This window comes from Battus philenor, unplaced genomic scaffold, assembly GCF_028537555.1.
Source record: "Battus philenor isolate CCGP_79_NKW_IND1 unplaced genomic scaffold, ilBatPhil1.0.hap1 SCAF_3, whole genome shotgun sequence".
Classification (NCBI taxonomy): Eukaryota; Metazoa; Arthropoda; class Insecta; order Lepidoptera; family Papilionidae; genus Battus; species Battus philenor.
Window position 1 is genome coordinate 2,842,063 of NW_027181693.1, and position 26,288 is coordinate 2,868,350.

At 32.9% G+C, this 26,288-nt stretch overlaps 1 protein-coding gene across 1 annotated transcript; it reads left to right on the forward strand.

Annotated features, from left to right (window-relative positions):
• Nucleotides 1-7,363: 7,363 nt before the first annotated feature.
• Nucleotides 7,364-8,768, forward strand: LOC137926854 (WASH complex subunit 2). The gene is made up of 2 exons (XM_068770576.1): nucleotides 7,364-7,508; nucleotides 7,827-8,768. Exons 1-2 carry the CDS (start codon nucleotides 7,421-7,423, stop codon nucleotides 8,480-8,482), a joined length of 744 nt encoding a protein of 247 aa, XP_068626677.1. The 5' UTR covers nucleotides 7,364-7,420; the 3' UTR covers nucleotides 8,483-8,768.
• Nucleotides 8,769-26,288: the final 17,520 nt, after the last annotated feature.

Sequence of the window (26,288 nt, forward strand, 5' to 3'; positions counted from 1 at the left end):
TTGCAAGCTTCTGTTCAGCAGAGTCGTTCTATGCCTGAAATTATGATGTTCATCCTAAGTAAGAAAAGGACCAATTTTTAGCCACTTCCGCATATGCAGTAGTAGTCGTGCAACAAAGTGCACCGCCCGCCAGTCCGCTGATAAATGCGTATGCGGCTAACAATGCGAATTACACAACTGTCACCGTCAAATCACTCAACACGTGTTTCACCCCTCCACGGGGCATCTTCAGGAGTTATGTTACACCGAGTTATGTTACACATAACACCTGAAGATGCGGGCGGTGCACTTTGTTGCACGACTACCACTGCATGTGCGGAAGTGGCTAAATATTGGTCCTTTTCTTACTTAGGATGGACTTCCGCAAGGTAACGCCTGATTCCATTAAATATGATGTTCATCATCAATAAAAACCCGTTATACTTCGAAAGCAGTAATCTTATGTAATTACGTATTATTCTGAATATGATAGTGCTTGTATAGTAAAAAGAGAGTGGCGTGGACTATGAATAATATTGATGCGATCTCTATGTATCATTTCCAAGGAAACATTTGTATTTTAACAGTGAAAATTATAATTCCGATGCCGTAAATGATTGCGCACAAAATACGCTGGTTACACTAGAATTTGTTTTTTTTTTCCCCGATACACATGCTCGTGTTCAATTTTAACAATACGATGCTCTTCAAAATTATTTTATCAGCCATTAGATTTTATCAAGTGGTACAAATTTATTACTTCGACGTGCGCTTAGCTCCACGCGTTCGGTTGGGAGAGATTTTCCTTGATACGACTGTCTCCTAGAAATAATGCATATTCCGTCGGCGAACGGAAAATATTTTTAATGTATTGTACATTAGTGACAGATGCGAGGTAACCCTGCATGACAAACCGAACCTTCCTCCTAGAAACAGAACGTAAAAGTCACTGTACTGAATTTATTGCGTTCGAATCCGAGGCCTATTCATTCACATGAATAGAATATTCTTACGTCATAAATAAATTTATATTCTCACGATGTTAAACAAAATTGTTTTATACCATAGAGAGAGTCAGATTCAAAATAAACAAGTCTGTATGTAATTATCAACGATAATACAAACGTGTAAGATACACGTACAAGGCAAATGATGTAAGCTTATTTCTCTATGATGCATATAGACTAATTAGCGAAAGAATCAAAGAATTGCAAAGGTAATAAAACAACTTATTTCCAAAATTTGAAAAGACCTGAACGATATTAATAATAAGTTAATATGTCATCATCAATATTTCAGCGTTAGAAAATCTACAGGGATATAATCCCAACCCATAAATTTCCACTTGGACCGGTTGGAAGTGAGAAGCTTAACAAAGTTATCAGTCCAGCTTGTGGGAGAACGTTCTTCTCTACGCTGGCCGGTCCGTGGACTTCTGTTCAGACCCTTAAAGCACAAAACTTTCTGTTCTGTACCCTATATAGCCTATATTTCTTTTCGTACGTCTATGCATCTCGTCATTCCTGTTTCGATTTTATTGAAAAATCCCTTGCTTGCTTAATTAAAATTTAAGCCAGAGTCGGATCGGCTATAAGTCGGATTTTTTGTTTGTTTTGGGGGGGAAATCTTCCGGATGTTCAAAATGCCCTGCCTCAGTGGGGAGGACAGGGTTATGTGGAATTCCTACCCACTAAAAACTCCCCGGTGATCGCCCTCTGCGCTATACGGGGGACCGCGGTATCTCCTGGTCAGAGATCTCCACGCGGTCTTCCCTCGCGCTGTGCTATTTTAAATAGCTTGTCCCGGCATATGTGTTTGTGATCCACGCTACCATATAAAATGCAAATTAATTATTGAAGTGATATGTAAACATATCACTTCAATAATTAATTTGCATTTTTGATGATTTTCTTTCATTATTAACCTCCTTCGGGTCTTCGCGAAAAGCTAATTTCTAGAGTTTTTTAGAGTTTTTGTGCTGGCAACACATTTAGCTATGTTATTTATACAAATGGTATGTGTATAAAAACGGTAAAAAATATTGTAAAAACATTATAGTATCAAACGTAACGCGGCAAGAGTAACAGAAGAGACAACAGTGATAGACTCTACGACGTAATCAGTACATTGTGTGTGGGATAAATCCTAAAGACGTGATAATATCGGAGCCAGTGTGGAACATCTGCGTGAATCAGTCGGCACCGCCGGCCATACTAATGCGCGGAACGTTTCCGGCAGTACGTACGACGTGCGCGTTCACAAATTTGACTGTTATGACCATTTAGTCCAGTTTATGTGGTCTACGCTGATTGTATCGGGAGAGGAGAGGCACCGGTCCAAACGGACGCCCAGGCATCGCCATCGTGTTCGCCATACTAAATTAATTTTTCGATTCCAACGATTCGCGGGTCAAATCAGTAGCCGCTACTGTTTGACATGTGGTTGCTTTTATAATTATTCAGTTCGTATGTAAGACGAGACGATGTACACTGCTATTAATATTTAACAGTAATCAACTTGGTCGTTAACAGATTATTCGCCACGATGCCAGAAGACCGCCGGAATGTTCATTAGCATGTGTTTTATTTAAAATAATTACGTAAATATTGAAATAAAACATTGAATAAAACTTGCTACTGGCGGTTTAAGATTATTTACATATAACCTTATTAATTTTTTTGTTTAAAAATATCTTTAACAAAGAATTCGAATTAAATCAAAATTTTTCTATATTAGAAAAAAATTTACTTTCTACTAAAAAGAGATATGACGTACACAAATAGTCAAATAATGAGTTTTGAATATCTCTTTCACTATACCATAGTCAATATGGTTACCCTGGTCTCATAAATAACTTAATAATACAAAATAAACAAGAGATTTTTTTATTTAAGCTCGACTTCTCTTAAAACAAAAAAAGTATTTAAAGTCGTTAAAGAACAAAACGATTAAAATTGTTGATAATTTTCATAATTCCATCATAACCATAAATATTATTATAATAATATTTTATACTTATTATAAAGATTTATTTATGAGTTACGACCATGACAGTAGACTTTTTAAAAATAATCAAAAGCAAAAAAAAAATCCTAATTATACATAAAAATGTGGTCTACAAATTCATATCGAAAGAAATAAATTTAAAGCACTTTTTCAATACGTAGGTCGAAAAAGGCCTAATCAAAAGTCATGAACCCAAAGCAAAGAAAAAATAATCTTTACTAAAACAAAAATAAAATTTAATAAGAAAAGACCGAATTGCATTTTTTAAGTATCCACTCATATGAACTTTCTAAATAAATTTATAATCAAATATTCTACTTGCAATTTCTTAAAAAATAGTTAATGCATTAAAATTTACAGTATGTTTATGTGTCTACATACTATAATGAATAGAGTACAGAACATAAATAAATCGTAAGTGTAGTTTTTAATTGCAATATTTTTAACTGTCTTCAAACATAAGAGTAATACTGGCGAACAAGTTGCCAGTATTTTTAAAAAATTAAGCAATCGGTCGGTTGGCTACTGGTGCCTTAATATTCTAGAATGGAGAATACCAACCAGCAAACGCAATGTAGAACGTCCTCCCAATAAGTGGACAGACGACCTTATTAAGATTATTGGGAGACGCTGGGTCGTGGCCGCATCCAACCGTCTCTATGGGAAATCTATTGTCACCAGTGGAGGTACTACGACTGAAATGAATACGTAGGAGTCCGCATATTTTTCAAAATGGCGGTAATTAAATTCGATACAGAAATAGAGTTAATTGTTATTTAACATAGCAAATTGGCAATCGTCGAGGCAGCGATTTATTGAGGATCCTTATTGTCGCTCATTATCTTCGTATGTTCAAAACTTATTTTTATTGCACCGGTTTTAGATGGGCAAGCATATGCGACGCACGGACGAGTGTGCGTGTCTCGAATGTTATCTAGTATCGAGATTTCAAGAAGTACGTACGCCCACGATGTCACTGACGGCGTGACTTTGGGCGATTTCCATTTTGCATGCGGGAACTTAATTAAAAATGTACACCAAGTTTGTACGATGTGTTTAAGTTTTATTTGAGTGCGTATAGATTTTTTGAAAACTCTAAGAACATTTACTAAATTTAAGACAAGAACACAAACAAAACATACACGCATCCATGCTTTCTCTCAAAAGGATGTTTAATAGTAACATTGTAATCAGCAAAAAAATTTCCGCAATTACTGGTCTAGCATAAACTTGTTTAATACTATACCTGCACAGAGAAGAAATGTTAAAAAAAATCAAAAGCATTCATTCGCGAACTTGCTATGTATCAAGTTAATCGTACATCACTGACAGAGATCATTAGGATTGCGATGCAGCTGTATCGTATCACTTCCAAGAAAACGTTAAAAGTCGAGTAAGCTTTATAAATTGGCTTGAATGAACCTCCTTGTCATTCTGCGTCGCCTGTGGAGTGCTTTGGAGACTTGTTGGCATTTTCATTGCTTCTCATTTTGTTTATTTATAGCATTTAAATATCACCCTAAGTAAACTTATTTTTACCTGAATATGATAAATTATATATAAGTTAAGTTATTATCATCTTGTTATCAACGATAGAAGGTCTTGCATTGCTCGCATCAAGTGGCTTCCGGCAACCCTTAGTCATAGGTCTACCTAGTGGATGGCCTACTCACGCAGCGTCTACCGGCTCCTGGTCGCCACCTGAGAACCTTTCGGCCCTAGCGGCCGTAAATTGTAAGAGTCAGGTAAAACGGTAAAACCGAAAATTGCACAGAAATCCTATCAAAACGAATATCTTTTTTCTACCTGTCCACTACAAAACTGGTCTTAATTCTCCTACAGGTAAAAAGCAGAATATGATATTCTCTCAACCTTAAATCATCTAGTCTTGACGTTTTGTTACATCGATGTGCAGGTTCTTAAAAAAAAGTTTAGACACACTGGCTTGATAAAGATAAATATAGGTCCTATTCTCTTATTCTCATTTCACTAAAAACGAAAACATAATTATAGTCACCCATAGTCAGATAGAATTCTATGTTTGAATTATTTCTAGGTTTTTAAAATGTTGAGTGTCATGTATTTATGACTTAAAAGTGCTGCAATTAACAAAATGATTTTATTGTTTTTAAATACATCATTAAATATACTAGTAGATATCAAAATTGTACACTTGATTTACATCGCTTGTATACGTAAGTATTAATTATCAAAAATGTGGTTGCTCGTGAAATCAGAAAAGTTGTTTTATTACGGTGAACAATTATATCTCTTGGTTCATCATCATAGACGCCCACAGCAAAGCATTAACCTTCTTCAAAGATTGCCAGGGTGAGCGATCTTGCGCTGCTAGCATCCAGCGAATCTCTGTTAACTCTAGTAGAGGCCTAGTCACGCTGCATCTACCAACTCTTGGTTGCCCCTCAAGATCCCTTCAGTCCGAGTACGAAAATTATGCTTCCTCCGCTTCCATTTCAAACGAGCAATTCTTAAGTTACTACGTTTTTATTTCTTCGATATGTAACATAAAAATAAAGTCTCTTGAACTACGGACTATGTAAAACTATTTACAAAAACAAACATTACTAAATGAAAACAATAAAATAGTGTTGAGATGTCTGCTTACATTATCTATTCCGTCTCGCATGGTAGAATAAGAAAGGTGTCGATCAATCCGAATGTATTGTCGTGTTAGGCGCCTTACCCAATAAATAAACTAAGGGTTTGACTGAATCTGCTTATGCTAAACGTAGGATTGCAGTCGCCAAGCTCATGTCGATATGACCAATAACTTTGTCTGCAGATGAATTTGTAGAATCGGATGGAGTAGAGTATACTAAATCAGAAAGATTTACTAAAAATGTATTGCACAAAAGTAAGCAATGACACCTGAATTATGAAATTTCAATAGAGACAGAGTTAGAGAAAGGTTAAAAAGCATTCATTGGTGTTAAAGAATGAGACAAGGAGACGCATAAGACGATTCCGAAAATGGAAAATAATTTCTAAATATTAGCAGGAAAAATAATATATTGTTAGCAATAAATAGGAGACAACGGAAAAGTAGTGTGACTGTTTGAGACAAAATATCAATCAAAAGGACAATCGATCTAAATCGAATATTAATCAATTTAAGAAATATAGTAAAAACCTTATGGTTTCATTCCTTGTTTTTTCTATTTTTTATGGCGTCCGTTTTTGAAGGCATGTCGTTCTCCCTGCTTTGTGTGGAGCAAGGATGTTACAATTTCGAATTAAACATTTTTTCCCCTTTTAATATTTCTAATCTTTCTGTTTTCTTTATTCACAATTCCTTTTTTTACTCTCTTTACCTCCTTCTCATTTTCTACCATTCGCTGTGTTCTGATTTTCTTTCACGCATCACCTTTTTTTACTCATCTTTATGCATGGTAACAGTGAACTTATGGTTAGCACCAAAGAACTACAAGCAAAGAACTACAAACTTCAAAGCATTTTTACGAAAGAATTTATAGATTAAGTTTGGTATGTTTAACAGTAATTATATGCCTTCATATAATTAAATTAAAAAATGAACATTAATATTATAAAAAGTAAATCATATTTATAATATCCGGAACATTTATATCATGTCCATGTCGATCAAATGTCTCCTTGGCTAGGTATCTTTCAGCAAAATGTAAATCGGTATAGTTATAACTTGGTTGTTAATTAAACACAGAATACAGTTTTAAAAATAGTACAGTTACTTTTTTATATCACAGGCGGTATACAAGAAAAAAACTTTTTTATCTCCTGTCCAAATTAATACTACATTACGGCAGAGTATAATTTCAGTGTATCGGGAACAAAAGCTTCTTTTCGAAAAGCTTACGAATCATATCCATGTTTGGACTCAGGAATAATCCGTTTCCTCATATCGTATTCGTTTACCGTTGCTAAGCTGTAGCAATATAAAGGGATGCCCGTAATTAAGAGAGAGTCCGTAGTTAAAAAAAAATCAAAATCTTTTCTTTAATCATAAAGCAGTTTATAGAAATCAATCCATAAGCACTTTTTTTGTTTTGTTCTGCCACTTATTTTAAACAATCACTAAAGGCTTTTTTGTATGGCCCAAACCTCTACTTCCCGGTCTCATATGAGTCATCGAGTTCAAGTAAAATTCGCATAAACATAGCCGATACAAAAAAGTCAAACGGTTCGCCAGATAGACGACGTGTTGAGCATTCCCCATCTCTCACTAGGATGTCCAATTTCCAATAACGGTGGAGAACAGCGCCGAAATGAAGCGATATTACATGCGCAGGCACACGACACGGTCCGTGCGCTGAATCCTAATGAGTCCCGGCCGTGTGGACTATATAACGCGACGCCCGGGTCTCATCAGCACAAACTCAACAGCCGCGAACAGTACAACTCCCTTGCAGACTAAGGGCAGCAGTGCAAACTTGGAAAAATGAAATACGCGGCACTCCTCCTCGCTTGCGCCCTCTGGGGTGTCAACGCTTACCCATACCACTACTATGGAAGCAACATGGACACATGTGAGTAAATTGAATATAATAAATAATTTAACCCTATCAATATCAATTTATCTCATTGTAAACAGCAAAGAGTGAATTGATAGTTTGATAAATTATTTTAAATTATGATACATAATAAATATTACTTATTAGCCGGTAAGGCCTACCGGTGTGGGTAATTACTCCGCTAGGTGAACCGATGACATAGTAAGGGTGGCGATAAGTCGTTGGATGTAGGCAGCACAAGAATAGTTACCATTACAATCTTAGAAGATGTGAAATTGTGATGAGGACATCTCAAATTTAACTGTTAACAACAAATATTTTATGTGTTCTCAGTGTCCTACGGTTCAAACGACAACGCTCACGGTGGAATGGTACTGAGCCGATTCTATAACCCTTATTACAACCAACGCACTCCCTCCGGCGGCGGCATGGCCGCTTTCATGTTCAAACCAGAAGAGCAGAGCCAACCCCAGACCAGCCAGTACTACCTCCCCGACAGACGCCGTCAAACAACCCCGGAGGCCTACGCCCCACCTCAACAGAACGAAGTCTACTACCCACAGGCTCCTGAAAAACCTTTCGCCACTGAACCCACCGAGCTCGCTGACCCTCTCCCCACTGAGAAGGTAGAAGTACCAACGACCGTAAAAGCAGTAGCAGTTCCAGAACTGACCGAACCAGAAATCGAAGAAGTAGAAGAGCCAAAAGAGGTAAAAGAACTCGCCCCGGCACCTAAGAAGAGAGTGACCAAGAAGAAGCAGGTTAAGAGGCCAGTAGACGACGACGACGAGGAAGAAGACTACCCACCCAGGATGCCCAATGGAGCTTTCTTCCCGATGTTCTTCGGATGGGGTGGCGGCCGTTCCTCTGGAGGAGCACCGAATGGCGCCACGGCAATCGCTAATGCCTTCAGCACCGGCCGCGGAGGTGTTGCAACCAGCCACGCAACCGCCTATGGACCACCTAGACCAGAACCCAAACTGCAATAAATCCAACATCAATTGATTTCGCGATCAAGAAGCGATCTTATAAGTATATCCTCATTCATGACCATAATGCACCTCGGTACCATCTAGCGAATGTGTCTAATAGTGACAGCAATCTAGTGCGAAGTTTGTAGTGATTCTCACATGGGACGCCATAATACTCATATAGGTATAAATTAAAAGAGATTTTTGTCATCTTATAACTCTTGTTTGTATATGTTAAATAAATGTATGACTTAATATAATTATTTCAGTATTGAAATGATTCATTCATGTCTGGATAAATGCCAATAATAAAACTTTAAATATACCATTGTTCAAAATATTAAATGATTTTATTACATAACCTCAATCAATATAACACGAAACATTAATACAAACACCATTTTTTACAAAAATATGTACGATTTCATTAAATTTAAGACAATCTGTTTCTATTTCTGATCCTTCTATAGCAAGACTTGAAATTTGATGATTTAGCTTTCGTATTGGTTTCAACAGGACTGCATATAATAATAAATCTTTTTAATTTAATGATTAATCATTTTAAAAAATAAATGGATATAAAATAATCCTCATCACTAACAGTTTTTTATAACATCGAAACTTTTCTGGTCTTATATAATTTCATCTTATTTTTTTTTTTCGATAGTCATTTTCTTGGCTCTTTGGTTCTCATTATTGTTTAGTTATTCCAACGATTAGTTTGGTTTTCAATTTATTTCAACTTATTATGGGATCCTCGACTGCCAGGCTCACGACAAGCAATTTATCCAAAGTATACAAGAATTTTTTGAAAAAATCGTATCAAATCATCAAGTCAATATAAGAGAGGAGACAACTAATATTTAAAAATTTTCACATGAAAATATTTCTCGTTTATAGTCATCGTGTATTAAATGCAGGTCTTATATAAATATTTTTCACCGCAAATACTTTGTCAATCATTACCGAATCACTCTTAGGAATATATTATAAACCTTTTTTCAGTCAGCTTATAGATAGTGTATAAATATATCAATCTGAAATATGTTACATTATTTTAATGATTATTTTTATTTTAATGAGATAGACTTGTAACTTCTGTCAGTATAGTCTGTGACAGATGGTATATAATAAATAATTATTTTTAAATACAGTAACATAAGTTTTGAAAATTCATTTCCATGCTATATTATCGTAACGTAAATTGTTATTTCAGAAACTATCGAAATTTCGTTAAGGTGTACAATACATTAATTGGTTGCAAATGTGTTACAGATTTACCCCTTTAAATCTTTTACACCTATAACTATACACCCTGTATATGCTTTTTCATTATTTTTACTTTAATACCAACTATACTGTACGCAAACCTTTTTGTTAGAGATTTGTAAAAACAATATGTCATTTCACAATCTTATTACAAAAAACATATATAGTCTTTAGAATATCTTATTACTGATGGTAATATGGGAATATCAAAAAACCCAAAAATTAATTAAATTACATTTTAATTCATTACTTTATAAAATAAATGTGCAAAATAACAGTTTGTGTTTACTCTATCACGCTGTGTATAGATCAGAGGTGGCCAACCTGCGGCTTGCGAGCCACGTGCGGCTCTTTGAAGGATTATTTGAGGCTCTCAATGAATGTATCGATGCTCCCTTTTCATTTTTTAATCATTATAAAAAATGTCGTAAAAATCAAACACAGGCCAGTATTAACTCACCATCGTTTGAAAAAATTACTAAAACGTATTGTCACCAGTTATTCAACAAACTTTAAAGAATTATGATGAGAAATAAATAAAAATGATTATTATTTAAATTTTTTTAATTACTATTTATAGAACATTTTTAAATTTTTCGTTAGATACCTTACGCATTTAAACGTTTTAAATTTCGTCTCACGAAAAATTACAAATTTTAAAAAGCGTCCGTACTATCAATGAGCTTGGCCACCCCTGGTAAAGATAATTTATAATTAATTAATCGTAATTTATATTGAACTTTGACTGAATCCTATCATGTGCACGTTATTTATAAATAAAAAAAACTAAGTTAATAATAATCTAAAACATCCAGACACTAATTGGATTTACTAGGCTTGCGAAGTTTTTGTACTTGATACAAAATAAAATTGTGTACATTCTGCTAAATTTTAATTTCAATACATTATCTATTATGTACCTCACTTAAATTATTGTTAGATAAATGACACTTTGTGGATCAATTATATAGGATTGCCACTGCTCACAAACAAGTTTCCAGAGGATAGACAGCAGCGTCCTCTGCGTACCATAATACAACAGTACGATCGGTAACTCGCCGGCCAAGCGTAGCGATTATGGTGTATCCTTCCATTGATATCTTTGAGGGTGGCCTGTAACTTATAGTGGAACGACTAACGGATGAAAATAAGATTAATTATGTGACCCTGTAATAGAAAGATCGAAAGTCTATGGCATCAAGGCTGCCAATAATCAAATTAAATTTTTACTAATAACATCTTTGTATTTGGTTAAGACTGAAGAACAATATGTATTTGTTATGTCTTAGGTACTTATTACTCAATTGACTACAACACATGATGTACTTCAGTTTCAGCTTTGCTTCTTTGGCTATACAAACAGGTTGATCGGAAATAGGTTGTATATAACGGCTAGGTATGCATATAGGTAATAGTAATAGAGTAAATATATAGTATTAACCTTTTTAAAGTTTTTCCTACTTATTTCCAAATCATAATGTATATAGTGAACCTCTCGAAACTAAAATAACTTCTCATCGTACAAAGTTTATAGGGACAGTAAATATTAATAAATTTATTTTTAATGCACAGTACGCCATTTTTAAAACGTGATTTCAAAATTCGAACTACTACATAGTAAAATTAATTATTGTTTACTACCTGTCCGTGCAAACTTAGTAATGCCGGAAGTTATTATCCCGTCGCAACCATAAAAGCAAAATAAATTATTGTTACATACTCGTATTTCATAGCGACCACTTTATACAGGTTGATTGGAAGTACGTGTTACGTATGATCACTTCTTTAAACCTTATACATCTATAACCAATCAACCTGTATATTATTGATAATCGACTGCGGTGTATATAATACCAGATGAAAGGATTCCAGGCACGTAATCTTTTTTTTTAAGTTTTCATTTATTGATAATGGTGACATTGACAACTTAATTTCCAGAACATAGTGTAGATAGATTTTTTGTTGTTAGTCCAGTACGGTATCGTTACCTGCCAGGATGCATTTATCTAAGTTAAATAAATGTCAGATGTGAGTTGGTGTCGAAAATTAAAATTTATTCACTTTATTGTCAACTTCAATAAATAGAAATATATTGACAATTTAAATGAATTCAACTGTAATTTATAACCATTTTAACGCCTCTTAATTACGATTCTGTCGCCCTCTCGTTACAATTACAAGATATTTTGTGATGACATTATGAAATTTCATAATATTATATTCATTAATTTAAAATTTTTAGTTGATCTCCTGTTAACATGAGCTTACAATAATGGAAATGAAAAGCAGTGTAAGGAAGAATGCAAGTTTTACCGATGTATTTAAATATCTGAAAAATTTTGTCAGCAAAGCTTTATGTTAAAAACTTTGCTGCTCTCACAATTCAAGGCGCTTGAATAAAAAATAATAAAAGATTCGTTTTCATTTAAATATAAACATGTGATAGTTTCAAGTACCTCTACATAGATTTACAATATTGCAAGTGTAAATAAATATATTAGGGAGGGCCGGAAAATAATGTCGTTTCTGTCGACATTTTTTACAAAAAAACCGATTGATTTTTACCACACCGATATTAAAAATTTGTATACTAGATTGCAAAAGATTGTTGATAACAAAGGTAAATATATTGTTGATGTTAAATAAAAACTTGTTAAAAATGCAGCCGTGTGAATTTAACTTAAGAAAGCGACATTACTTTCCAGTCCCTCTAACAATACATTGCCTGTAGTAAAATTTAATTCTAGAAAATTGTCAATCTTTTTATTTCATTATCACTTCTTAAAATGTATCATAATGTGGGACATTAAAGAGAAAATTTTGTCATACTCATTTTAACATGTTCTCTATTATATATCCCAAATTGATGTGCTGAAATTATTTAAATAATTACTCGATAACCAACTTTATATTTAAAGAAAGTATAATTGTTTTTATATTACTCCGTATTAGGCTGCTAGAACCTAAATCATTATACATTAGACCACTACACCAGCTTGTCATTTTAATATATTTTGTTATAAAACATAATTCCAAATGGATTATTTCATTTATTTAAAAAATAGATGATTTGATACAGAAATTCTTATATTGTTCAAAAGTATTTAAATTTGGATTAATATAAGCGTCATCTTTATTTCAAAGCATACAACACAAAGTTAAAAAAAAAAGAAAACAGAGATCAACGTTAGATGGCACTGTGTAAGTAAAACACATTTTTGAGGTATTTTATTACAAATTTCATTATTAAACATAAATAATTACGTTACTTCTCAACTATTTTAATTAATATTTTTGTATGTAACAATGCACGCAAATAATAACACCGAGTAATTACAGGGTATGAACCTAAAATTTAAGTTAAAAAACAAATTAACAAAACGAATAAAAAGCTGCTTATAAAAATCAAATGCAAAATGCAGACGCCATTATGTTTTTGCCGCACCAGACGTAACGAACAATGGTTTGGAAGAACAATTAAACTGGCGCGGTTTTTTACCTTGTTTCAAATTGAAGCGAAAACGATGTATCCTCTGTATTTAGCCTAAAATTTTTGATGACCTAACGCTTAGTTCTATATATCAGGGTGATTGTTTATAGGAGTAACAGCTTCATAGAGTGAATGTTTAAATCATTCGCAGTTAATAGTATAGTAGTATACACTTTACATTACACACATCGGTACAATCAGACATCAGTGGTTTCATAATATAATAATTATAACATAGTAAGAAAGTTCTTCATCTCAGCCGATGGCGACTGCAATTCCCCATGCATTCATTCCTCCTCCAAACATCGTCAAGATGACCTGTTCTGCGCTGCCCGTATCTAGACTTCACGCCACTTTAATTATGTCTTCGGTCCACCCGGCTCATGGTTTGTCACTCGAAAACCTTTCGGTCCCAACGCCCATCAGTTGCACAAGCGATATGTCCCACCTACTGCCACTTGATCTTGATGATCTTGTTACTTGTGCGGATCTCCTCATTTGTAAATCGATCTCGCAGCGAAACTGCAACTGTAGCCCTCTTCATTGCTCTCAGGGTAATGTGCCATCTTTTGATGCCCAACGTAACTGACCACGTCTCTGATCCGTATTTCATCACCAGCAACGTACATTGGTCAAAGAGCTTCGTCTTCAAACATTACGATAAGAGGACATTTTCAAAATTTTTATTACAAAATATTAAAATGAATTATTGTTTATTATCTGTCCCTGGAGACTTTTAACTGCTAGAAGTCCAATAGAAGTAAATTAATTAATATGACATATTTCTAAGTCATCACTTTATACAGGTGATTGGAAGTAGGTGTAAAACTTACGCTTTAAGCTTTTTGCTGGCAAATGTGGCTGCTATACGTTCACCCCATTTAAACTTTATTATGGTGGTTGAAAGACTCTGGATGCCAACTGCTTCTTTTGGAAATGCATGAAGAGACCCTATGTCCATCTACGACGAAAATGACGATGGTGAAATTATTCAAAACTTAAAATTACTTACAAAATATTATTGACTAAAAATAAATAAAGTTGTTATCGAGTACGTCCCTAATTGCATTTGATTTCATAATAATGCTACTTCAATGATTATTTATGGTATATTTTATGGGATACTTGCTTCATACAGACAATTACCTCATTATATCCGTCCCATTTGTCTGCCATACCATATTTATATTTTCTATTTCAATACAGAGGTCGTAGGTGCGTTTAAGATCATGCAGTTCTAGGAATAGAACGCAGCGTGCCTAGATGAACCTTGTCATTTAATTTTGACCTTGTAACATTTGTTCATTGCAACGAATCCTTTCTGACGTCGGCTGTGACGTATTTGTTTTATTTTTCAAATCAATATTTACAATAGGTGGATTTTTGATTTTATATCATTGAAATAAAATCCTACTCATAGAACTCGGTATATATATATAAATATATATATATATATATATATATATATATATATATATATATATATATATATATATATATTTCCTTCGTCTTTATGTAATAATAAATAAGATTATTGCAATGATCATGTAGCAATTGTCACACACTTCTAAATTATCTCTCGTCTTCTTTGGGACCTTGAAACCGGGATTACCGTGGATTTAATCAGTGCAAATCTGTCTAAAAATATCACAATAATATATATGCACACAGGTAACTGACCGAGCAGGGCAATTCGGCAAGATGAAATAGTAATTGGCAGACCACAAACCATACAGAAAGATCGTTAGGGCATTTTGAAGTTAAAACCACGCACTAGCGAACGCAGCGTTCACCTGTAAGGTGGACAAAGGACCTTATAAAGATCGTCGGAAAACTCTTAATACATGCCACTTCCAACTGATTTTATTGAAAAACTTTGGGGAAGGCCTATGTGATAACTAAAAGGTGAGTTATGACTAGTTACTCGCAATATCTAAGGGAAAATCTAAGAGAAAGAAGTCCATTGCGTTGAATAAATAGTACAAACAACAGAAAACCACGGAAGAGGATTATCTTGTGATAAACAATATAAAAGTACAACATATCTATTAGTCAACGACCGGATGTTATTAGGGCTATTGGTGCCTCGGTTGATTTATTATCTGCCGCAGCGAATCATGACACGAATTGCAAAACAATGACGACAAACTGCATTGTAATAACGTTGCTTACCCCATCGTTCATGTTTCGAATAATTAGCAATTGATATTTATTGCGAATATGTATATATTCAAGTTTATATTACTCATTGGTCTGTACCCAAACTATTTATTATTTCTGATCCTTGATGATTATAAAGTCGTCTTCGTAAGATCTTAAAAAGATCGACTGTCCCTGCGGAAGGACGTCCTGAGCTGCGCTTGTTGGTCAATTAGCGCCACTCCAGTAACTTAAGGTCCCAGTGGCTATCTATTCTGCAAGCTCTGTGGTTTGCCCACTGCCACCTCGTCCTTCCAATTCGCTGGATTAAGAATCCTCTAATTCTAGATTTAATCTCATCAATTCTTCACGGGATATTTATAAATATAGAATCCTTTTCAAACATTTAACTGTAATAATATTAAAAATAATTTCGAATAGACGTTCATTAATAATAGCAATTAAAATTTGACTCTATAATCTGTATAACCATTTTTTTAATGTTCCCAAAACGTTTGCGTTTGTTTCTCAAAACATCATTTAAAAAAATTTATTGTTGCCTATGATCCAAATTCCATCGTCGATTCTTCCATTGACATCTCAAGCGTCTTTAAACCAAAAAGTATGCTCACCTATATAAAACGTTTTAAGGTATACGTAATGTAAAATTTTAAATCACAAGGCGACAACTACGAGATTTTCTTCTATAACATCCGTGGCTTATTAGATGAGGCTTTTATGACAAAATACTCTTTTTTTTTCTAACGACGAACGAATTCAAAATAACAAATAGAAGAAAGAAGAGAGAAGTTTAATATTACTACATAATACTTTGTATTTAAATCATCTGTCGCCTGTAAAAATTCCGCTTACTCGCGCTATGCATATCAACGACAGAACTAAGCGTTTGTTCATTTCTTTTATTTCATTGTAATCATAGAGATTGAACCATGACGGTTTAAGGAGGGCTTCCCAAAAAGTAATCCAGATAAAACCCCGTACTGTTTACATACCCGGCACGTAGAAACAATGTGTTTGTAACTTGCGTCGGAAATCCCAGTCAATAAAATACATTGACCACACTGAAAAATTTCCAAGGATATTCACAAATATTTTTTTTGGTAAACGATATCTATTAACATGAATAAGTTTTAATTTCATCTTAATGTCGACATTGATACACACACATAAAGAAGCGCTAGACTTTTTTAAATTAATGTTTCTAGGCAGCGGTTTGAAATCAACGCCGACTTCCTGTTTGTTATATTCTAATCTAGATCCTCTTGGGACTATTTGGAAAATACATACCGATCACACTTGATGATTCTAACAATATAAATTAATCATGTTGTTTTCTGTTTGTCTGCTATTCGTTTAACACAGGTTACCAAATTGTCAGACTTTAACCTTCCCAATAGTTGTCAATTAAAGTTTTGTCGTAGTCCATGGATGCAAGCAACACAAGACTGGCGATTGGGATGATTTTTGAGCGAAAGCTATGCCTTGCATTGGGTATCTATCGGCTGAAAAGATGAGTTTTTGTTTCATTCAGATAGAAAGAATTACACTTAATCTTAAAATTAATTAAAACCAAAAAAAAAACAGACGTTTATTTGAAGCACTCTAACAAATGAAAGCGTATGCAATGTATCTAACCTTTCATAAACTATTTCTTTAAAATTTATGGTATATTCTTAATATTATCTATTTTAGAATTTACGATGGTCTGGCAAGCAAATCACTGGGATTAATTTTTCGATTCATACGTTATTAATGTTTAACAAAGCCATCTTTATGTTCTCATTGTCGAGTCACTTAGGAATTCTGTTTAATAATTAGCAACAATCTAAGTTATACTTAATCACCACATATATATTTATGCGAAAATCTTGTTTGACCATTTATTAATTGATTTTATAATACACAAGATGTTTATATTCTGATAAAAATCACACAATGTTAAAGAAGCCTTGTAGAAATCCACTTTTTATTGATGATATTCATTGTTTAGTAACTGGCACGTGAGAATGTAATCTATAAAGGGAGTTAGTGTTTAATTCAGTATGATTTATAATTGTCTTCAATGTGTCTTGCTTTTACCATTTAAAGCAAAGCGAACTTTTCCTAAGGTTTAACTAGCGTGATATATTGTTTTTAATTACTTATATTATTAAGATTTTTTTTGAAGTAATAATGCATTATATATTATCATAGGTATTTTGTTCAACAAAGTACGGCCTATGCGCTCTCCTTTTTTACTTAAAGTTAAGTAAAGTACTCTTTAAAAGGAAAGTGATAGATGTAAAGACTTAAACAGAGAAGAATGAAATTAAAGAGAGAAAAATCTCCTTCACAATATAATAAGTGTATCATATACAATTTGATACTAAAATAGTAAGATAACAAATACATTTTTTTCACACCACAATTACATAAAGCTACTCTTAAACAGAATACGTGGTATAATATGGCATAATGAAAAATGATACTTAGTTATAAATATTCTGCAGATACAATTAATGTGTCGCAATCATGTGAAAAAATCATGCTTCAGTGATAAGAATCACGCAATGGGCGAAACTAATTTGCAAAGATATACAATTCTTCTCTATTAAATTTCACTAGATGAGACTTGTCCGTAAAATAAAACATTGTCACCCTAAACATAGACCCGGACGCGGTTTTTTTTTTATATACAACGAGATGCACTTACAACTTCGTGACAAGATTGAACATTAAACGTTGGTGATACATAGAAAATCCAACCGTGAGTTTAATAAATAATAAACGATGTCTCTTTAATATGTTTGATCTGTGGCGACTTGCCATGGTTTAAATCTTACAATGATCGCAGCCGATCCCTAAATTATGGTAACGACCAACATTACATTGTAAAGCAATCGTTCATGGTTGTTTATATACCGATCGTCTTAGCTTACGGAATATAATAAAACGTACTGTTTGTCATAAACCGATTTATACCAATTAGTGTAAATATTTCTTTCTAGGCTCTAAAAGCTCACTTTCGACGGGCCTTATACGAAGGACCGAGGTCACCTAGAGAAATTGGGCTCCCCCAAAGATCGCTTAAGCCTTACAGTGAAAAGAACAAGGCTCTTACACTGTGTTTTTTTGTTATTAACTAAAGTCATTAAGTGTCTTTATAGAAAGTTTTTATATGAATATGAAATGAAATATAAAATGAAGCCTTTGGTCACGACACAATTTGAGAATGACTTAGCCGATTCCTTTCATCTTTTTAACAATGTTTAAAAGTAAATAACAAGGGCAATCGTTGAGTGTTTGTGGCATCTATATCCATGTTTCACATGGTCAATTGCATGTCCGTATCCGTGTTGGAAAAGATAAACATTATTTATTCACTTACCTGATAAAATAAATAACAACAATGTGTATAATTTTAATATTAAAAAGATATACAATAAACGTAATATAATTTAAATAACTTCTTTTATTTATTAAGTTTCGGAATGATTATTCATAGTTGTTACAAGACAGAAATGGCGGTTCGGCTATGTATCAATAAAATTAATGATGGAAATTACGGATTATACACACGAAGTTCATGTGAAAAGAATTTTTGTCTTGGGAAACTCGACTTTATTTAACTTTTTTTACATAACACGCAAGTATAAAACATGCTTAATATTAGATATTAATAATAAGTAAGTCTAATTATGTATTTTTTCATATAGAGTTATTTTAACCACAGATTATACAAGAAGTTATCTGGAACTTTGATTTCTGTGAAAAGTAAGAAAAACTAAACTCAATTATATAATTAATCGTTATAACTCTTGGATAGTTATTAAATCAAAAACAGTTGAAAACTACTTAATTTTACTCCTGTGTACTAATTTTAAATTAGAAAAAATATTTAAATGATATTCTTCCTTATCTCTTTCAGTAATAAAACGACCATAATAAGATAAAGGTAATAAAACTCATGTCCCCCGTCTGCTTATGGTAATTTTAACGTGCAGGTTTTTTTTATATATATATATATATATATATATAAATATATATATATATTTATATTTATATTAAACCCGCTTTCGGGTATAATATCGTAAAATTCGTTCTTAGGTAACCTTTATTTAGCAAAAGAAATATTACTACCAAATTATAAGTTTGTCAGCTTTATGGTTCTAGAGAGACTGTGATGAGTCGGTACAAAGATGATTTTTGTAATAAATATATATTTATCTATACAGATATTTTCATTACAAGAAATCATTCTAGAATTTATTTAAAAAAATATATCGTGTTATATATAATATGTTCTTGGAAAAGGTGAGCTAATATATTCCCTGACAATACCACAAAATCACGCGAAGTAGCCACAAATGACAGCTTCCTTAAACCCACAGCGTGATTAAACTATAAAAACGGAGTCACTGGTAACAATTATAATGCCGTGAAGATACACAAGCTGTATTTAATTGTTTCTTGTAATTAATTAGAAAGTCCAATAATTGTTTGTAATAACCAGACGAAACTTCCTCGTATATATTTTATCGTTCATAAACACATAGTATTCATAACATGAATATAAACACTGATAAGTAAGTTGAAGTACTTTGTAACGGATACAGTGAAGAGAATCTGTAAATTGTCAAGAAAATTATTTAAAAAATGTGTATCAAACATTCACACAGGAACCCGTCCTCAATCTCAAATTAGATCCGTTCGTTCATTCACACATTCTCTCGTTTATTACCTCTTACATTCACTCAACCATCCGTGCCAATCAATCAATCTTTTGAGACTTTTAGATACGTTCAGAGAATTTTCTTGGATTGGACAACAACGAAACAAAGTCTTCGAATATCGACCAACCAACTCTTGCTATTGTGGTCGGTGTATCGCTATATCGACAAACTATACTAGTCCATCCTAATAATTCCTTTTAAAGAATCAAATGTTTACACAACATCTCTATCTTACAATAATCAATTTATAACAATTACGCAATTTTAGAACGTAATCATTCCCACACAGATATACGTATATATACAGGTGTAACATGTCCATGTGTATCTAACAAGGTTTAGGAATGGGGTACCGCAATACCTACCCATTTCGCACCCGTGTGTGTTTGGCAATTATGTAAAATCAGAAATTTGACAATTGGAGATTTTTTTTAAAAATATTCTAATCCTTTAGTGACCATAATGATATAATGTAACTATTGAACCTACACTTGTTTTTCTAACTAGCTGAATACTAAACCTTCTGAATCACGTAACCGCAGTTAATCATTGACGTGTAGAAGGTTAAATTACATTAAGATGATTTTTATTAACAAAGTTAAATGTAAATATTAGTTTTGAGGGGCTGTAGGAAAAAAAATCACTTAACACATTTTCCAGCCTCTCTTAAAAATTACTAGAATTCGTTTAAAATAATTCCTGAATTTATTTTTGTTAGCAATATTCTAACACGTTTAAAATGAAATTGAGTGAAGCAGGAACAAAATTTAATCATTTAAAATATTCGAATTGTGCGTTTTTTTAGCTTATATGTTTACAGCAGATTCGATCCTGAATTGTTAGATCAAGGAAAAAGTTTAAGTGAAAAAAATCTTCGATCATTTTAAAGCTTTTGAGAAAGCAGTTAAAAAAATAGACGAAAAACCTCCAAGACTGCAAAAAAAAATAAAAGTTAATTTTGACATTAACATATTTAAAACAATATTATTTTTAACATTAGATAAATATGATATAAAGGTCTCTATTTTATAAACGCAACAGGATTTTTAAACTCCGCCCATACACGACGTTGCAAGCAGAATAACCCACTAAAAATCATCCGTGACCACAGAGTGTGTATATACGGTATGCTGACTTTTTTTAATAATGGCTACGGTATCGATTACTATAAACTACAGTTAGAATACGAATGTAGTTATATTATTAGCGAATTAAAAGTTTATGTGAGGGATACTGGTTTCCTTTTAGAGAACGAATACGACCCATAATTCAGATGTTTCAAACTTTTCTTTCGTCGGATGTAAGTAGTAGCGCTCACACAAATCGCCCGAGATTCGAATCTGGAACCATCTGTGAGGCATAGTTTCTAAACAATATATACAGGGAGGTTGTAAACAGGTATTAAAACTTTACTAGGGTGACAACAAATAGCTGTAAAGATTTCCAATCATCAGTATATTATTATAATTTATACATCTATGTTCAATCCATAAACCGATCACTTTGATATATGTTACATTAAATTATGTTTTCTATTAGAATACTACAGGTGAATGACAGACAGTACAAAGTCTGCAAGTAGTAATACGATTTTTAAAAACGCTATTTCCTTCTTTTTAATAATTAATAATGTTTTAATTTTCTATTTAATAATTAATTAAAAAAATTATGTTAATTAATTATTTCTGATGCCTTTGATTTTTCTCCATACAATAATTGACAGAAAATGAGCTATACATACCTCTATTTAAAGCTTTTGTCGTCACCATCTTCGTTTCAGCCCGTAGACGACCTCATCAGAGCATGGGCTTCCCCCAAAGATGTCTATGAGGAAATATCTTCTTCTTTTCAACCCCCAAAGATCATAACGATGACCGGTCCAGCGCTAACGACTGCCCATCACCCTATTCATGCTATCGGTATCACCTAGTGGATAAGCGAGAATATACTAACGGTATTATGGTACGCGAAGAACGCTGATATCTATCCTCCTAAAACATATTTGTAAGCAGTGGCGATCCTTTATAACTATTGCAGAAAATGTGAATTATGTAAGACTGTAATCCAGGAATAGAACCCGCGACCTACAATCGCAAGTCCCAGTCTTCTACCACTGAGCTACCACGGCTACCAAAGCTTAACCAAAACCTTAAAAATAATGATTACAATATTTAATATTCAGAACTTTCTATGAAGATTATATTTTAACATTTTGACGGAGGTGACATAAGGCTAACTTCTAAGGCTTTTCGGGAACCTCGCCACGGGACGTTATATATATTCTTCAACGGGTTGGGAGGCCGACGTTACGTGCCAGTATGTTCGTTCATAAGCTTAATATGAATATACAGTAGAAGTAACAAGTTAACAATTGAAATGGAATACGTGGTCAAAATTTAAAACAGCACAATAGAAATGATTCCACGTTTTATTATAAAGCATTTTGTACACGCGTGTATCGAGGTTTTCCTGTTTTTTTTTTTCTTAAATCATGTAAAAACTTTTCGGAAATAATTATAATATTTACTACGGAAAATTTGATATAACATTTGTTGATTTATTAAACTAAATGTGTATTATACGATACGTAAATTGTTTTTGTAATTAGGCTTTTAAAATTATATTACTTGTAATAAGTAAGCATAGTTATGAATAACACGAAAGAAAAAATTGAACTTGAACTCCGGAAGAAAATTAATTGATATGTTACAAATAGTTAAAATAGGGTTTTTCGAAAATATTTCTGTGATTTACAAATGAATATACGGAAAAATTATTAGAACATTTATTATACTGCCTCATGTATTACAAGATAATTGTTTTTTTTTTATTACGATCTTAAAAAACATTCTTACTTTTAATAATAGAGAAGTAAATACATACTATTGTAAGTTATGTTAAAATTTAATATCCTTAATTTGAATTTGGAAGTATATTTATTAATAATACAAATAGAATACGGTTAGATATATACTGTGGCAGAAGGTCAAGGCGACGTTTGTACCGCCTGTTGCGGCAAAATATGATATCCATTGTTATCTATCTATCATATCAGAAAAAAAATCTTTAAAAATGATAATCTAATTTATTAATCCGATAAGTGAACACTGAATATTGAATAGACGTTTCTGTTTGTCCGTTAAATCTTTTTTAAACTAGTAATGGTACTAGTAAAAATAAAGTAAGTGTCACTTTGAATGATTTATAATGATCGCTTGAATATGTCATGATAATAATTTCACGCGAGTCTAATTTTAAACTGAAATAGACTAAACTTTTAAATAATAATACTAATCAACTTTTGAGATTTGAGAAAAGCCCACAAAACTTAGTCGGATATTTTTTTTGTGTTTGCTTTCACAAAAAGTTTTTATTTGCATCTATTGAAGAGATAGCCGATAGAAGTGACGTGAGTATACCCCCCACTAGCTGGACTGATGATTGCATAGTCAAGGTCGCGGGGAAGTCAATGAATGAAGGCAACGAAGGACCAGAGAATTGTTGACGTGATGATCATAATATTCCAGAAGTCTGCGACAGTCCTGTCATCAAACGCATTTAAATATCTATTAGCTAATTCAACGCACTTTATACCATTCCTTACCTATTGAACCTCATTTACAAAAATTTATTCTAGAGCTCTGGTAGTTTTGCTTGATAAATAAATAAACACCTTCGACTAAATTTCCTATTTGAAGTAATTTTTCGTGACTTTACGTATGTTTATTTCGTGAAAAACTTAAAACTAATCCATTAACAAGGCTGGTCTTCGTTATGCTTTTATGAAATCGAAAATAGCTGTTCTATTCTATACTTTAAACCATTCATAAATACAAAACCTGATGCATAGTTATCTTTATAAGATCGATAATATCTTTTATAACGAGCAACCTGCAACAATCTTGGGTAATTGTCTGTAAAATAAATTTGTTACTTCAACAATCACCTATAGGTCAACACGTATCATTAGATGGTTAGAGCGCTGGATAAAATGACGCTCCATAGATATATTGTCTAGAAACTTTTCGAATATTCTTTAAAACGGAGAATTTGAATGCCTGATTAAGAATGCTACCGAATGTTACATAATACTTTCTAATAACAAAGTTTATATTTGCGCGCAAGAGCTATGCCTTTATCATCATTACTCGAATTTAATATAGATAACCTTCGAATCTTCGAATTTAATATAGAATACCTTGTGTAATAACTCTTTTAAATTAAATTCTGACATGATTAAAAATTTTGGGATAACAATCAAAGATTAAAACCGAGCAAGTGGAAATTTTACAAGGATTACTAATAATAGGCTTCGGTTGAACTATATTTTTATCTTAATCGTCTCGAAATTGTAGCAATATAATAAAAAATATAGCTCACTGAAGCTGCGGTCGCAATAAATTGTGAAATTTGTGCTCAGGAGTGGACGTTTTAAAAATTAAATAATTAAAATAAGGTTATCGGTAGATAATTTTCTTTATTCGTAATTGCTAAACTCAAACATTAAGCTGAACAAATACGAACTTGCTTCTTCAATACTGATTTACAAACGCAACTTCAATGAACGAAAAGGAAAATACTAAACTAAATAAGTCGAAGAATAGAGCAGACTTCAATTCATTAGAATCCATCAAAATAAATAATAAATTAGATTAAGCATTAGTTACATTTTCATTTAATTATCTCAAATGATTTGTTTTGTATGAGTTTCGTAGAACGTTATCGAATATGGAACTTTACAATTGCAATATTATAGTAAACATTATGGTTTTTATGCACATTATTTATAAACATAATTGATCAAAAGAATTTATTAACGTTTATACTAGCTACATGTTTTTGTTTAGATGACCTAGGATTTCTCTAACGTACTTATTATTAGGAAAAACCAATACCATTACTGTAGTCATAATATGTTTACACTACTTTTACGTAGTGCAGCGATAGCCCAGCGATAGAGGACTGAGACTTGCGATCATAAGTCGCGAGTTCGATTACGAAGATAGACTTGTAAATTATTCACACTTTGTGCATTAATTATAAAGGATTGCCACTCCTCACAAATAAGTTTTCAAAGGATAGGCAACAGGGTCTTCAGCGTACCGTAAAACCACAGTGCGTTTGCCAACCTGCCTGCCAAACGGTGCTGTTATGCCTTACTGTGGGCGTCTATGGGCCGATACAACAACTTTTACGTTTATTACCGTAAATATATTATTACCAAAAAAAAACTTCTTCAATGATTATATAATCAACTTTTACTAAATAGCCAAATTTCATTCAATATATGTTAATATAGATATTTAAAGTTTTTAATTTCAATGCTATTTCCCAATTCTTCACTTTTTACTTGACACATGACTTCTCGATATTATTTTCGAATTTTTCATTAGTTTTTATGACCCAAATCAATGAAATAAGGCGACGAACAGTAGCCCACATAGTTCAGCGGACTAGAAAATAAAAATGGCAACGGGCAGGCCATATAGCTCGCAAAACAGAAGGCAACTGGGGAATTAATGTTCTGGAGTGAACACCACCGATCATCAAGCGCAGCGTCTGACGCCCATCTACATCTTGGTGGATAGACGTCATCGGAAAACGCTGGATTTAGGTTACTTTTCAATCGGTCTTGTTGGAAGTTTATGGAAGAGGCCTATCTCCACCAGTGGACGTCCTTAGACAGAAACTATGATGATGATACTAATTCATAAAAAATAGTTTATGCAAAGAGTATTTATAGATTTTAACAAAAAAATCGAATAAGCCGACGAAATGAATGGAATCCGATCAGAGCCAGCTGAATTGAATTTTGTTATCGATGGATTTGTTATGAAAATATCGATAGAAAATGTAAACTATTGCGATCAATACACAATAGCTATCGTTGTGCGCAGGCCTGTTTAATTGGTTGCATTTTTATTTCCGTCTCGAAGTTCACTACAAATTCGATCGTGCAACAGTCTTTACATCGTATAGAATTTGAAAAAAGAATTTGTAATTACTTTCATAGTATTTACTTGAAATAAAACAATTTAATAATTTGAGGCATTTTTTAACAGATCTAAAAATAATTCACGTCTAAAGTCGCGGTGCATGTCTAGTCGATAGAGGCGATTGTTTCCGAGTAGTCATAAATGCATTCCCGCAGACGTCCGCGATTACGTCGCTCGTAACCCGTTAAGATGTATAA

Excerpts from the sequence above, each read along its gene's own strand:
- LOC137926854 (XM_068770576.1), top strand. The coding sequence starts at position 7,421 with ATGAAATACGCGGCACTCCTCCTCGCTTGCGCCCTCTGGGGTGTCAAC. Across the intron at positions 7,509-7,826 it reads TGGAAGCAACATGGACACAT|TGTCCTACGGTTCAAACGAC; the intron begins GTGAGTAAATTG and ends ATGTGTTCTCAG.